At 49.5% G+C, this 14,238-nt stretch overlaps 1 protein-coding gene across 5 annotated transcripts in view; it reads right to left on the reverse strand.

The window, feature by feature from the left end:
- The window catches only part of LOC147122945 (5'-3' DNA helicase ZGRF1-like), a 153,938-nt gene that overhangs the window by 17,104 nt on the left and 122,596 nt on the right, over positions 1 to 14,238 (reverse strand). For 3 of the 5 annotated variants that reach the window (XM_085962226.1, XM_085962229.1, XM_085962228.1), the window contains one exon: positions 13,679 to 13,836. In XM_085962226.1, coding sequence (XP_085818352.1) covers positions 13,679 to 13,836 — 158 coding nt within the window. Of the gene's footprint in view, positions 1 to 12,404; positions 12,443 to 13,678; positions 13,837 to 14,238 lie in introns of all 5 variants that reach the window. The other 2 variants (XM_085962225.1, XM_085962227.1) reach the window with 1 other exon arrangement.

Genomic DNA, 14,238 nt, shown 5'->3' on the forward strand with positions numbered 1-14,238 from the left:
GCTCGCTGTGTTGCCTATTTCTTTACGCGGGAGACCGTAGTCTCCCACATTGGTGACCCCGAATGTCGGCGGCCGAAGCCCCCGACTCACGCAGCCCTACAGAGGCCAGCAACGACCCGATGGCAACCAGCAGCAGCCTGATGTCGGCCGGCGCCGCGTCCTTGAAGCTCCCCACCTTCTGGGAACACCAAGCACCAGCTTGGTTCGCGCACTCGGAGGCCCAATTCACCCTTCGCAGGGTTCAAGACGATGAAGAAAGGTACCTCCACGTAGTCTCAGCGCTAGCAAGCTCTACCGCCGCTGAAGTTCTCGACCTGCTGGGGAACCCACCACAGACCGGCAAGTACTCAACCATTAAGGGCCGCTTGCTGCAGGCTTACGGCCTGTCCGGGGAGGAGAGGGCCCGCAGGCTTCTCTCACTACCAGGCCTCGGCGATTCTACCCCGACCCAGTTGATGAGCCGGATGCTTGCGCTCCTGGGCTCTGCACCGCAGTGCTTCTTGTTTCAGGCCCTTTTCCTCAGCCTGCTTCCTCAGCAGGTACAGGCTGCCCTCGCGGGGTCCCCGATCACGGACTGCGTACAACTGGCAGCCGCCGCGGACAAAGTCTTCGCCGTCGCCCAACTCGGCTGTGCAGCTGCGAGGCTCCCCGACACCAGCGAGCGCGCGCCGCCACGCCAGGCCGCAGAACTATGCTACTACCACGCGCGTTTCGGCCACAAGGCCCAACGCTGCAGAGCACCCTACTCTTTCGATCAAACCAAGATGGCCGCCTGGACCAACGCACCAGCCCCGCGCCGCCGCCTAGGCCCGCTCGACCGCACCCCCGCCGCCACGATGGTCATCGGCACCGCAGGTAAACTGCTGTACATAACCGACTCTCTTTCAGGGCACAGATTCCTTTGCGACACCGGAGCCCAATGCAGCATAATTCCTGCCTCCCAGCTCGACATCCAGGCAGGCCGCAGCGGCCCACCCCTCGTGGCGGCAAATGGCGCAGCCATCGCTACTTTCGGAAAGCGACGGGCCGAGGTTTGTTTCAACGGCCAGCGATTTACGTGGGATTTCGTGACGGCCTCGGTGGCACATCCCTTGCTGGGCGCCGATTTTCTTTGCGCCCACGGACTCCTGGTCGACGTCCGCGACAGGCGCCTGATCGACGCAGCAACTTTCGCTTCACTGGCCTGCCAGCAGAACAACAGCCCAGCCCTCGTCGGGTCTTGCTCCGCCCCGGCGCATGACGACTACGCCCGCCTACTCGCAGATTTCCCGAGGCTCACACAACCGACTTTCTCAGCCGCGGCAGCCAAGCATGGGGTCGAGCACCACATCGCCACTATGGGACCAGCAGTGTTCGCTCGAGCCAGACGCCTGGACCCAGCCAAGATGGCGGTGGCCAAGGAAGAATTCGCCATGATGGAAAAACTGGGCATCATCCGCCGCTCGAACAGCCCTTGATCATCCCCCCTCCATATTGTGCCCAAGCCGGGCGGTGGCTGGCGCCCCTGCGGCGACTACAGACGGCTCAACGACGCCACCACGCCCAATAGATACCCCATTCCGCACATCCAAGACTTCTCGGCACACCTAGCAGGAAAGTCCGTCTTTTCCAAGGTCGACCTGATTCGCGGCTACCATCAGGTCCCCGTCCACCACGCAGACGTCCAGAAGACGGCGGTCATCACCCCCTTCGGACTGTTCGAGTTCCTGCGCATGCCCTTCGGGCTTAAGAACGCCGCACAGGCCTTCCAACGGCTCATGGACTCCGTCCTACGGGACCTGAGCTTCTTGTTCGTCTATCTGGACGATATCCTCGTGGCCAGCACCAGCAAGGCCGAGCACATCGCACATTTGCGCTCCCTTTTCCAGCGCCTCAGCCAACACGGGCTAATCGTCAACCCGGCCAAATGCCAGTTCGGAGCAGCCCAAATTGACTTTCTTGGCCACAGAATCTCGCCAAGGGGAGCCATTCCCCTACCTTCCAAGGTGCAGGCGGTGGCGGACTTTCCCCAGCCCACCTCGGTCAAGGCGCTGCAGGAATTTTTGGGGATGGTCAATTTCTATCACCGGTTCGTGCCCAAGGCCGCCGCACTCATGGGCCCCCTCTACGAAGCCACCAGGGGCAAAACGGGTAAAGAGCAACTCACCTGGTCCAGCGAGATGGCGACAGCCTTCCACCAGACCAAAAGCGCCGTGGCCAACGCCACACTACTGGCCCACCCCATCCCGGGCGCCAAGACCGCCCTCACCACGGACGCCTCGGGTTACGCCGTCCAGCAACAGTGGGTCGAAGGCGCGTGGCCGCCACTGGCATTTTTCAGCCGACAGCTGCGCAAGAACGAGCAGGCCTACAGCACGTTCGACAGAGAGCTCCTGGCCATGTTCCTGGCAATCCGGCACTTCCGTTTCCTCCTGGAAAGCCGGCCGTTCACCGCATTCGTGGACCACAAGCCGCTCACTTTCGCCATGGCCAAAGTAACCGAACCCTGGTCCGCGCGCCAACTCAACTTCAGCTCGGAGTTCACCACGGACATCCGCCACGTCGCCGGCAAGGAAAATTTGGTGGCCGACTGCCTCTCAAGACCCTCACTTCACGCAGTGCACCTGGGCGTCGACTACGCCAGCATGGCAAGAGACCAGGCCACCGACGCAGAGATCCAGGCCCTCAGGACGTCACCTACCAGCCTCACCCTGACCGACATCCACTTCCACGCAGCCGGCACAACCCTCCTGTGCGACATCTCAGCCCCCTCGCCTAGGCCGGTCGTCCCATCCGCCTGGCGCAAGCGAGTTTTCGACATCATCCACGGCCTCTCACATCCAGGGATGCGTGCGTCTCAGAAACTTATGTCCGCCAAGTTCGTCTGGCCTGGACTCCACAAGGATGTGAGAGACTGGACCAACACATGCGTGGCGTGTCAGCGCGCTAAGGTCCAGCAGCACACCAAGGCGCCATTGAAGTGTTTCCCGGTGCCCGAGAGGCGTTTCGACCACGTCCACGTCGATCTGGTAGGTCCCTTGCAGTCGTCGCACGGTTTTACACACCTGCTCACGATCGTCGACCGCACCACGAGATGGCCCGAGGTGGTTCCCCTCGCCTCCACCACCACGACCGACGTCGCGCGAGCATTCGTCTCGACATGGGTGGCCCGGTTCGGCGTGCCAACCGACATATCCTCGGACAGAGGCCCCTAGTTCACCTCCCACTTGTGGAATGCCATCACCACCGGCCTCGGCACCAAGTTGCACAGGACAACAGCCTACCACCCGCAGGCCAACGGGCTCTGCGAGCACTTTCATTGTTCTTTGAAAGCCTCCCTCCGCGCCAGCCTGGCCGACACCAGCTGGATCGACAAACTACCCTGGGTTCTCCTGGGATTGCGCACCGCGCCCAAAGAGGACCTCCGCGCCTCCGCGGCCGAGATGGTCTACGGCCAACCGCTCAGAGTACCAGGCGACTTCCTCCCCCTGACAACGGAGCCGTGGTCGGCCGCCAGACAACTTTTCCTGCACCAGGACGTGGCCCAGCAATTCCATCCAGTGCCCACTTCGCAACACGGCCTGCAGCCGTCCTACGTGCCTCGAGACTTACGACATGCGGAGTTCGTCTTCGTGCGCCGGGACGCGCACAGAGGCCCGCTGCAGGCACCATACACCGGCCCCTTCCCAGTATTGGAGACGGGGGACAAAGCTTTTCTTATCGACGTCGGCGGGAAGCCGGACCTTATTTCAGTAGACCGCCTCAAACCGGCGCAGCTGGACCTCAGCGTCCCGTTTCGGCCGGCTCTTCCCCCACGGCGGGGCAGACCTCCCGCGTTGGCGGCAGCCCCACAAGAGGACCAAGACACGCCAGAACCTTACTTCCCGGCTGCCGCCCCACCTTCGCCGGCAGCCCGTCCAGCCAGCCCACCGGCAGACCAGCCGCCAGACCAGCCGACGAACCAACCCGCCGACCTCCCAGACAGCCCTCCTCACACGCCAGATGGCTACTACAGCCGCTACGGCCGATTGGTCAAACCTCCGCAGAGACTGACTTTTACAGTTAACGAGGATTCTGGGGGGGCGTATTGGGGAAACACTGTGTGTATGTAGATAAACCTGTATAATCCCTTTTTAACTGCTGTATTCCCCTCCCCCCGCAAGACAGTTGCAAGCTGAGAGGAATAAGGCACGTTCAGACTTGCCTGCTGCTGAGAAGGAAAACCAATCAGGTTCCAGCAGGTGACCAATCCGTGAGTCATCACAGGTTCGCGGGCTTCACGAATTCAGTACTGTATTGTGAGAGTTGGAGTAAAGACCTATTTCTTGTAGCTCGCTGTGTTGCCTATTTCTTTACGCGGGAGACCGTAGTCTCCCACAACAACACAATATACAGGCTTATATAGCCCGAGTGGCCATTACCGGCATTACAGTACACAGGGGGCTCTTAAAGGCACATACACTACAATTCCTCCCCTTTTAGCCAACCAGTACATAATATTTTAAGTAATTATTAATTACATGTTACAAGAAAAATAATCTACACATTGCTGCAGTTAATTAATTATAAGTCAGTCTCTCTGGAGGCTTCCTGACTCGGTCCGGATAACGCCTCGGTGGTGTAGTAGTTTCTGGTGGTGTAGTAGGTTCTTTTGGCAAGGCTGATTCGGCTTGAATGCCAGTGTCAGGTTCATCGGGTTCCAGTATCCCCGGATCGGAGGTAGATATGGGTATCTCTACTTCATCGTTAGGCGTATAGAGTTGTGGTGTAGGTTGTCCCTTTTCGGATGACTCTATGGTTTGGTCAGCATGGCGCCTTATTATGCTTTCTCCGATGTCCACGGTATACATCAGCGGTCCTAGTCGTGTGCAGATAGTTCCAGGCTGCCATTTCTCGGTACGGTAGTCCCGGGCCAAAACTTGTTGACCTATCTGGAAGGTTCTAGTTGGCCTTTCATTCATGTCTTGAAATTGCCGGTTCTCCACGTCCCTTCTGATGTTGGGCTTGATCAAATCCAGCCGGCATCTTAGGCTTCTATTGAAGAACATCATGGCGGGAGTTTGGTTTGTAACCATATGTGTTGCATTCCTGTATGCGAACAAGAAGTTATCCACCTTGTGCTGAAGTTTTATGTCTTCATTACCCATGGCCTTTATGGCCTTCTTGAAGGTCTGGACAAACCTTTCAGCCAATCCATTGGTGGCGGGATGGTATGGGGCGGACGTGTAGTGCTTAACCCCATTGTTCTTTAAGAACTTTCTGAATTCTTCGGACACAAATTGCGGTCCATTATCAGAACATATCTGTTCCGGCAGCCCATTCCTGGCAAATATGGTCCTTAATACTGTGATGGTTTTTTCCGTGGTGGTGGAGGACATCTTTATTACCTCCGGCCACTTGGAGTGTGCATCAACCGCGATTAAGAACATTGAGTCCATAAATGGACCAGCAAAGTCGATGTGTACCCTTTGCCAGGGAGATGAGGGCCACTCCCATGGATGTAGAGGGGCTTGGGGTGGAGCGTTTTGGACCTTCTGGCATCCTAGGCCGCTCTTGGTCATTTCTTCGATGTCTCCATCGATACCTGGCCACCATACAAACGCCCTGGCTAGGTTCTTCATTTTCACTCCACCCAGATGCCCCTCGTGAAGCTCCTTTAGAACTTTATCCTGGAGTTTGGGTGGAATCACCACTCTGGATCCACACATCAAGGTTCCTCGGCACACTGACAGCTGTTCTCTTCTTTGCGAGAATGCTGGCAACAGTGGTTCGCCATGTGCTGGCCATCCCTTCACTGTTAAATCGTAGACTCGTGAGAGAGTCGGGTCATTTCTAGTTTCCCTTTCAATGGCAGAATTTGTTACTGGTAGACATTCGACTATGGTAGAGTGGAAAATCTCCACTGGGTCTACGGTAGGTGCTTCTTCTACCGTTGGCAACGGTAGGGGCGATAACCCGTCAGCATTCCCATGCTGTTTTGATCCTTTGTATTCTATGTTGTATTGGTGTGCCCCTAGAAAAAGGGACCACCTCTGTAGCCTTTGCGCTGTCATAATGGGAACACCCTTTTTAGGGTTGAATATGGAGATGAGGGGTTGATGGTCAGTCAACAAGGTAAATTTTTGTCCGTGTTGGTAACGGTTGAATTTCTTCACTCCCCATACCAGGCTGAGTGCTTCCCTGTCGATTTGGGCATAGTTACGCTCAGCTGAGTTCAATGAGCGTGACGCAAAAGCTATCGGCCGTTCCGAGCCATCAGGGAATTTATGCAATAATACTGCTCCCACGCTGTAAGGGGATGCATCGCACGCCAGTCTGATTGGCAGTGATGGGTTGTAATGAGCCAAAACTTCTTTGGATGTGATTAAGTCTTTGCATTTATGGAAGGCACGTTTACAGTCTTCGCTCCATTTCCAAATTACTCCTGTTTGTAGCAGTTCATTAAGAGGGTGTAGAAGAGTTGATAAGTTCGGTAAAAATTTATGATAGTAATTTATTCATCCCAGGAACGACCTTAATTGTGAAACATTTTCAGGTGCTGGGGCTTTTATGACCGCTTCAATTTTTTCAGGTGACTTATGCAACCCTTCCTTATTAATTATGTGGCCACAATATGATATTTGATTTTGGAAAAATTCGCACTTGGGGCGATTTGTTTGTAGGCCCCGTTCTCTCAGCCTAGTGAGCACCTGCTCCAAATTGGCACGGTGCTGGTTGTCGTTTTCTCCTGTTACAAGGATGTCATCTAGGTAGCATTGAGTCCCCGGAATCCCTTGGAGGACTTGCTCCATAGCTCTTTGCCAGATAGCTGGAGCGGATGCTACTCCGAAAACCAGTCGATTGTACTGGTACAGACCTTTGTATTTATCGTGAGATATTTTTTAGAGGCCTCTTCAACCTCCATCTGTAGATATGCCTGTGCCAAGTCAATTTTGGTGAAACGTTTCCCTCCGGATAGTGAGGCGAAAATATCTTCTATCCTCGGAAGAGGATACTGTACCGTGTGAAGGACTGGGTTTACAGTCACCTTGAAGTCTCCACAGATGCGAATTTTTCTCTGTTCTTCAGATTTATTATTCAATGCTTTCTTCATGACTGGAACGATGGGTGTTGCCCACTCGCTCCAATCTGTTTTGGATAATACGCCTGCCTTTTCCAAATTCTCCAGCTCTGCCTCGACTGCTGGACGAATTGCATATGGCACCAGTCTTGCCTTAAAAAACTTGGGAATTGCTGCATCTTCCACTTTTATTGAGGCGGTGATGCCTTTCAAGGTTCCTAGTTTCTCTTGAAACACTTCTTTGGCATTGGCCAAGATGTCTTTTAATCGTTCAGGTATGACGTCATCATCGTTTTTTTTCTTACTGGTCACCGTCAGTGCCTGAATGGAGTGCCAGTCTAAACGTATTTTCCTGATCCATTCACGTCCCAACAGCGGTGGACCACCATCTTGTAGAATGTATAAATACAACTTTTGTATTTCCTTGCCGTTGTATACAACAGGCACCCTTATTTTTCCTTTGGGGTATACTTTCTGCCCCGTATATGTTTTCAAGATAATGGATGTGTCTTTTAAAGGTATATGCGGAAATAGCCGCTCATAATCCCGTCGATTTATGACGGTCAGAGCTGATCCTGTATCTAGCTCCATTTTAACTGGGGACCCTGCTATCGTGAGGGTAACCCAAATGGTCTTTGGCAATTACATTATGTAATCTGAGACAGCTTAGTCTCTTGTTTTCGGAGTCGCTATCGCTCTTCTGGTCTTCGGAGCTACTGTCCGTCATCATTTGTACCTTTCTGTACTTTTCTTTATTGATTTTTTTTTTCCTGTCTGTGGATTTTTTTTGTCCAGATCGGCATACCCGTGCAATGTGTCCAATCTTTCCGCATTGCCTGCATGCTTTGTCCTTGAACCAGCAGTCCCTCTGGTCATGGGTGGATCTGCCACAGCGATAACATCTCTCAAAACCCTGTGTCATTTCATGGGTGCCGAAGTCCTGTGTCTTTTGTTGTATCTCTGCAGCTCCTCTTGCAGCTGCTTCGTATGATACAGCCATACTGAAAGCCTTGTCCAGCGTTAAATCTTTTTCAGAAAGCAGCCTTTTTTGTGTTCCTTCACTTAAGAGACCGCAGACGAATTTGTCTCGAAGATAATCTGCTAGTCCTGCCCCGAATTGGCAGTGTTTTGATAGCTTTCTTAATTCGGTGAGGTAATCAGCGTTACTTTCATTCTTGTGTTGATTTCTCTTGAAGAATTTGAATCGTTCCGCTATCAGCAGCGGTGTTGGGTTTAAGTGCTCCTGTAGGGTATCAACAATTTCTTTAAAATTCTTGTCCTTTGGTTTGGCTGGAGTGATTAAATTTCATAACAGCCCGTATGTCCTTGCGCCCATTAGATTTAGCAGTACTGAAGCTTTTTTTTCATCTTCTATTCCATTTGCGGTGCAATATACCTCCACTCTTTCCACATATGTGGACCAATCCTCTATCTCGTTATCAAAAGCATCAATATTGCCAGACTTAGGCATCCTAGAAATAAAATGGCGCTTCCCGCGCTTTTCTTTCTTTTCTGCAGAAAAGATATGGCGCTTCCCCGCCGCTGACAACGCTGTTTCCCGCGGTTTCCGTTCTTTTTATTTATTTATTTACAGTTGGAGACTCGTTCCCGCTGGACTCTCTCTCTAGGTCTGAACGCCGACCTGCTTGCAGCGCCGGCCGTCTCCCGAGTGCTCCCTCCCCGTCTGTTACTGCTTGCCTCCGCTTTTGCTGCTTGGCCTAGCTGTAGAGCCAGCCGCTGGAGCCCCAGCCCGACGCCCAGGAAGGATTATTGCAGTACCTGCCACCAGCTTGGCTAGCTGGTGAAACCACAGCTTTTCCTTTTTCTTGATTTTTCTTCAACTTTGGACACTAGAGGAATCGATGTCCTTGAGGTGCTGCCGAATTGCAGGTAAGTCCGTTTCCAATTCGTCGCCACTGTTGTGTCTGTGTGTTGATAGAGACACTGAAGACAGGAGTTGGTTTCATCGGTGTTTACTAAACAAAGTCTGGAGGGGAACTAACTGATACAACACAATATACAGGCTTATATAGCCCGAGTGGCCATTACCGGCATTACAGTACACATGGGGCTCTTAAAGGCACATACACTACAGGGCTCCTTCCAGGCTGGAGCAGGCGACATTTGCAACAGTTCACCGTTGCATAAGGGAGGTCCACCCTGAGGCTCTGTATGCAAAGAGAGGTGAATACATTTCATTCTCTCTTACCAGAGAGAAGCAGGCGGTGTGAGCATGCAGCTTCGCCAGGAATAACAGGCTTCCCATGGTGCAGGGTGCATTTGACTGCACACGTCGATTATGTGAACTCAGAGATGTACTGCAACCGGAAGGGTTTCTACGCCTTCAATGTCCAGCTGGTGTGCGATCATACGCGATCATACTCAGCGAATCATGCCCGGTATCCTGGCAGTAGTCATGATCCCTTCATGCTGCGGCAGTCCGCTGTACCATCTGCTTTTCAGCCATCATGACAAACCAGAGGGTGACTACTGGGCAACAAGAGCTATCCGCTGACCACCTGGCTCATGACTTGCAGGATGACCTTAAGCAGCTCTGAGCCCAGAAGGCCCGGCTTTAGACTGCACCACCTTGGCATGGGCGGCAGCAGTCTGGGCTGACTGGCAGCCACTCAACAGCGCGCTTAGCGCTGGGCTGCACGCTGCTGTCATTTAAATTAGCAGGCAGCACGAAGTTCACACATCGCAATTCAGGCCGCATCCAATTTCTAGGCCCTTATCTGCCGGTGGGGAATAAAAGTAACAAATCAGCCAGACAGCACTGCTGGGTCTCACAGCAGGAATACAGCATCATGATCTGCACCTCCAAGTCGCAGCAGCACAGTTCTCCATTTAGGTTCTGCAGAATGGTGGATTCTTAAAGTAATTTTAATTGGAGGGAGACAACGCTGCAAGTATGCGTCATACAGATATGTTTGCGCGATGTGCACATCTTACACTGCGAGAGGTTCCTTCAACTGAAGCATAGTTCAGTGAGATGTTCCCAATCTCAACTGCCAATGTAATGAAACATTTTAAAGAAAAGCACACATATATTAAATAGCTACTTAAAAGAAGTAATTTGCATTTATACAGTGCCTTTCATGTCCTCAGGATGTCCCAAAGCGCTTCACAGCAAATGAATTACAGGAAACTTTCGTTTAACCGGAGGTTAAATGTCCGGAAAGCTCTATCTACTGGCAAAATTCAGGAGCCGTTTCCTATAAGTTTTTTTACTTTTCGTTGCTTTTTTTTTCCAGTCAGGCTCTGCAAGGTCTAGCTGAAGTTGTTGCTTAGCTACAGAGACGCTTTTAAGCTGCGGCCGACTGTTTTGAAGCTGTTGCTAAGCAACAGGGTTTGTTGATTCACACGGAGCTCAAAAGCTCCGTATGTTTTAACATTAGCGCTGGTTTCTACGGCAGTTTTGATGGTACGGCACCAGCTCGGTCCCGTCAGTGCCGGATACCAGAAAGTTTCCTGTACTTCTGAAGTGTAATCACTGTTATAATGTAATGCATACAGTATGGTACCACAAACAGCAATGAGATGCATGACCAGATAATCTGTTTTGGTGGTGTTGATTGAGGGACACATGTTGGCCAGGACACTGGGAGAACTCCCCTGCTCTGCTTCAAATAGTGTCATGCAATTGTTTCTGTTCTCCTGAGAAGGTTGACAGGAGCTTGCTTTAACATCTCATCTGAAAGATGGCACTTATACAATCCAGTACTGTACTGAAGTAAATAGAATTCTATATGTGTACCAATTCAATATTTCCATGGACGTCTGCCATTTTTCTGCACTAAAGCTCCAACTAAAATATAGTCAGCACTGCAGTGCAGTTGAATTTAAATGCAGGAGTAGGGCTTTTATTCCAGTTCAGTTTTAAAATCATCTGATGCAAAATATGCCAATTTGCCTAGAAATCAAGTGTGGAATGGGTAGAATCACTTACAATTTCTTTTGAGCTAGATAGTTTGCTGTTCTTAAGGTACAATTTTGGAGATTTCACTACCAGCAAAGGGAGTGCATTGGAAAATCAAGCACAGAGGTCATCATTCCCATTTCACAGAGCACCTTAGTTTCTGAAAAATTTGCCATTTTTTGTAGAGTAGTCAAAATTTCTCTTTTTGTTTCTCTAAATGCAGCACTCCAAACAACTTCTGATATTCTTGTTCTGAATGCAAAATTCTCAGTGCCACTTCAAATGTTGCACAGGAAGAAAATAAGTCAAAGAAATAAATCTTAAAATAGTCCAGTTGTTTATTTTTTGCCCTCGGAGCATTTCAAAAGAGGACAGAAGTAAATGGCCCAGAAATTCGGGTCCCAACGCGCGAGTACGGACGGAGTACCCACGCGTGGACCTGATGGAAGTGCCGGTTTCTTGCATGCACAGCGCATGCGCGGGAAAACGGCACTTCCAGTCCCCTGAACGAAGGGGTTAAGAAGTGAAACGCGTGCGACGTATGTGGCAGCGCGTGCACGTTGAACTTCCGTTTTTTTTGACAGGCTTGCACGTGCGTGAAGGCCTGCACTTTTTGCACATTTAAAAACCAGACGTAAGTACTTAGTTTTAAAAAGTAAGTGGTCTATTAATTAAAGTTAGAACATTTTTTCCACAGGTTTATTATTTTTAAAGACTTTACAGTAAGGTAAGTGTATTTTTAGACCTGATTTAAAAAAAATATATTTTTTTCAAAAGTTTGATTAATTGTTTAAATTAGTTTTTTTACACTTATTAATAGTTCATTTAATTAGTGGGATTTTAAAAAACTTTTATTTGAAGTTTAAGTACTGTTTTGGGCACCCGGAGTTTTCATGAGTTTGACAGTTCTTACTACCAAACTCATGAATGAACTTTTGCAACCTCCGATTGGTTGCCCAGTGCTCACGTGATCCCAGCCGGCTCATTGCACTAACTACGCCGCTGGATCACGCAAGCACAGCGCGCCGGGAGCTGCAGCGGGTCACAGACCGGAAATGCACGCAGGCCCAGGCGTCAACGGCCGGCGCGCTAGGTAAGTGCAGGTCGGGGGCTTGCACCCGTGGGAAGCCCCCGACCCGAATTTCTGGGCCATTATGTCTATTCCATCGGTTTGTTTTTTATATTGCAAAGCTGGATGGGAACCATTGACTTCTGACAGCTTGCAGTGCCACTGCCAGGAATGTAGTGATACTGCAGCTGTTTATGTAAACCAAATCCCTACACTTAATATTGCATAACCGCCACATAGCCTTCTTCAATCAATGTAACAGAATACTTAATGAATTCCATTGTGATTTAAACAGCAGCCAATGACAACACAGAGTCAGGAAATGTATGAAAAATCTTTAACATTACCTCATCATCAAAAAATAAACAACTTACATTTCTACAGCATTCCTCACGTAAGGAAAATCAACTTGCTGTTATTTAGAAAGTGGAAGAAAGGTGGATACAGAGCAAAAGAGAAAAGGAAACAAAAGATTAGGGTTAGAGACAAAAGTATCGTGGATGAAGTAGATTTTTAAGAGGCTTTTGAAAACAGGGAGGGAGGTGGTAAGCAAGAGATTTGGAGAGAGTTTCAGAGGGCAGGGCTGCAGTGAAAGAACAGTTATGAGAGGAGTGGAGGGTTCGTCTGGGGATGTATGCCTGGAGTAGATCATTGAGGCAGGGTGGAGTGAGGACATGCAGGGATTTGAAGCCTAGGATAAGGATCCTAAAGTCAATTTGGCAAAGTACAGGAAATCAGAGGAACTTGTTGCGGACAATGGTCATAGAAGTGGAGGACTTTGTGTTGTGAGTCAGTTGGAGTTTGTGGAGGGGGTGAGGCTGGCATGGCAAGCATTGGTGAAATTGAGCTTTGCAATGATGAAAGGCATGGATTAGGGTTTTAGCAGTGGGAGGGTAGAGCTGGAGGTGGACACTGTTTCAGAGGTGGAAGAAAGTGGTCTTTGTTACTGATTGAACATGAGAAGGAAGCTCAGCTCAGGGTTGCATAGGATATCAAAAGTTCCGTACCACAGAGTTAAGCCTGAGGGGGCAGCCAGGGAGGTTGATGATAAAAACAGCAATTTTGTAACCGGTTTCCATGGTGTAACATGGAGTTTCAGAGCCGGACCATGTGACTTCAAAATAAAACCTTCAATCTTCAGATGTATTTTTACAAGCTCACTTTTCCCCATCTCCCTCCTGAAGCCTGCTTCAAGATTCAGGAATGAAATAATTTCTCACTTATTTTTCATTTTAAACACCTACACAAAAAACATAAATATTGTAATTTGTGATTAGTTAAATGTCTGTGGTGTTATAACAACACGTTTTGGAATCCGGCAAGCAAGTAGTGATCGCAGCTTTATATGTACATGATTATGCAACCACCCACTTCATGTGCAAATTATAGCATAGATTTTAAGTTGATTCAAGACATAACTGGCTTATTATAATGCAGACAGTGCATTTCCCTAGAGACACTTTTAATTAGTGGCATCTCAGACCTTGCTGTAGTGACCAGATATACTGCAGGTCTAGTGCGGAGTTGTGCTAAACACCAGTCTTCTCTGAGCAACACCTACTGTGACAGAACAAGGGGGTCTGTGAATGAGTTCAGTCACTGGTCAATTTATCAGAAAAATTCAATGACAGAATATTGAAATTCTTACTTTGTTGCCCTCTTCAGGTACAATAGACTTGCTTCTGGACTTCGTTTTTTTTTGTCCTTTTTGGCCCTTTTCTGCCAACTTCTGGTCACTGTAACATTTCAAGATCTTCTCCAGTTCTGGCTCACACTGGTGTGCATGCTTCAAGCCATTTTGTCTCACTGGGAACAAATACATATTTTACTAATGTCAGTTACCTGCCTGCACAAAACAGACACATTTCCTTCTTTGAAAACACTGTTTTGATTCAAGAAATTGTAAAATTACCTCATTTTATTTAATTGCATGATACAGTTACAGATATTTTCTTAGAAGAAATATCACACCATTCGCACAGATTTATTTGTACTTTTATAGTTTTATGTATAACCCTGGCTAAAAATAAATATTTTGTAGACCCTAAGCTACAGGAGGGTGGGGGCGGGGGTAACAAGACTCCACTATGAACATAAGTATATATAAAAACAAAACAAAAATAATTGCAATACAATACTGATGGGCTTGGACTTGGTAATGTTAAAACAGCAAAGTAATCCTGGCGGCTCTGCATTGGGACCATGGCT

The sequence above is a fragment of the Somniosus microcephalus genome, chromosome 2, assembly GCF_052327205.1.
Source record: "Somniosus microcephalus isolate GS21.2 chromosome 2, FLI_Smic_1.0, whole genome shotgun sequence".
NCBI classification, from domain to species: Eukaryota; Metazoa; Chordata; class Chondrichthyes; order Squaliformes; family Somniosidae; genus Somniosus; species Somniosus microcephalus.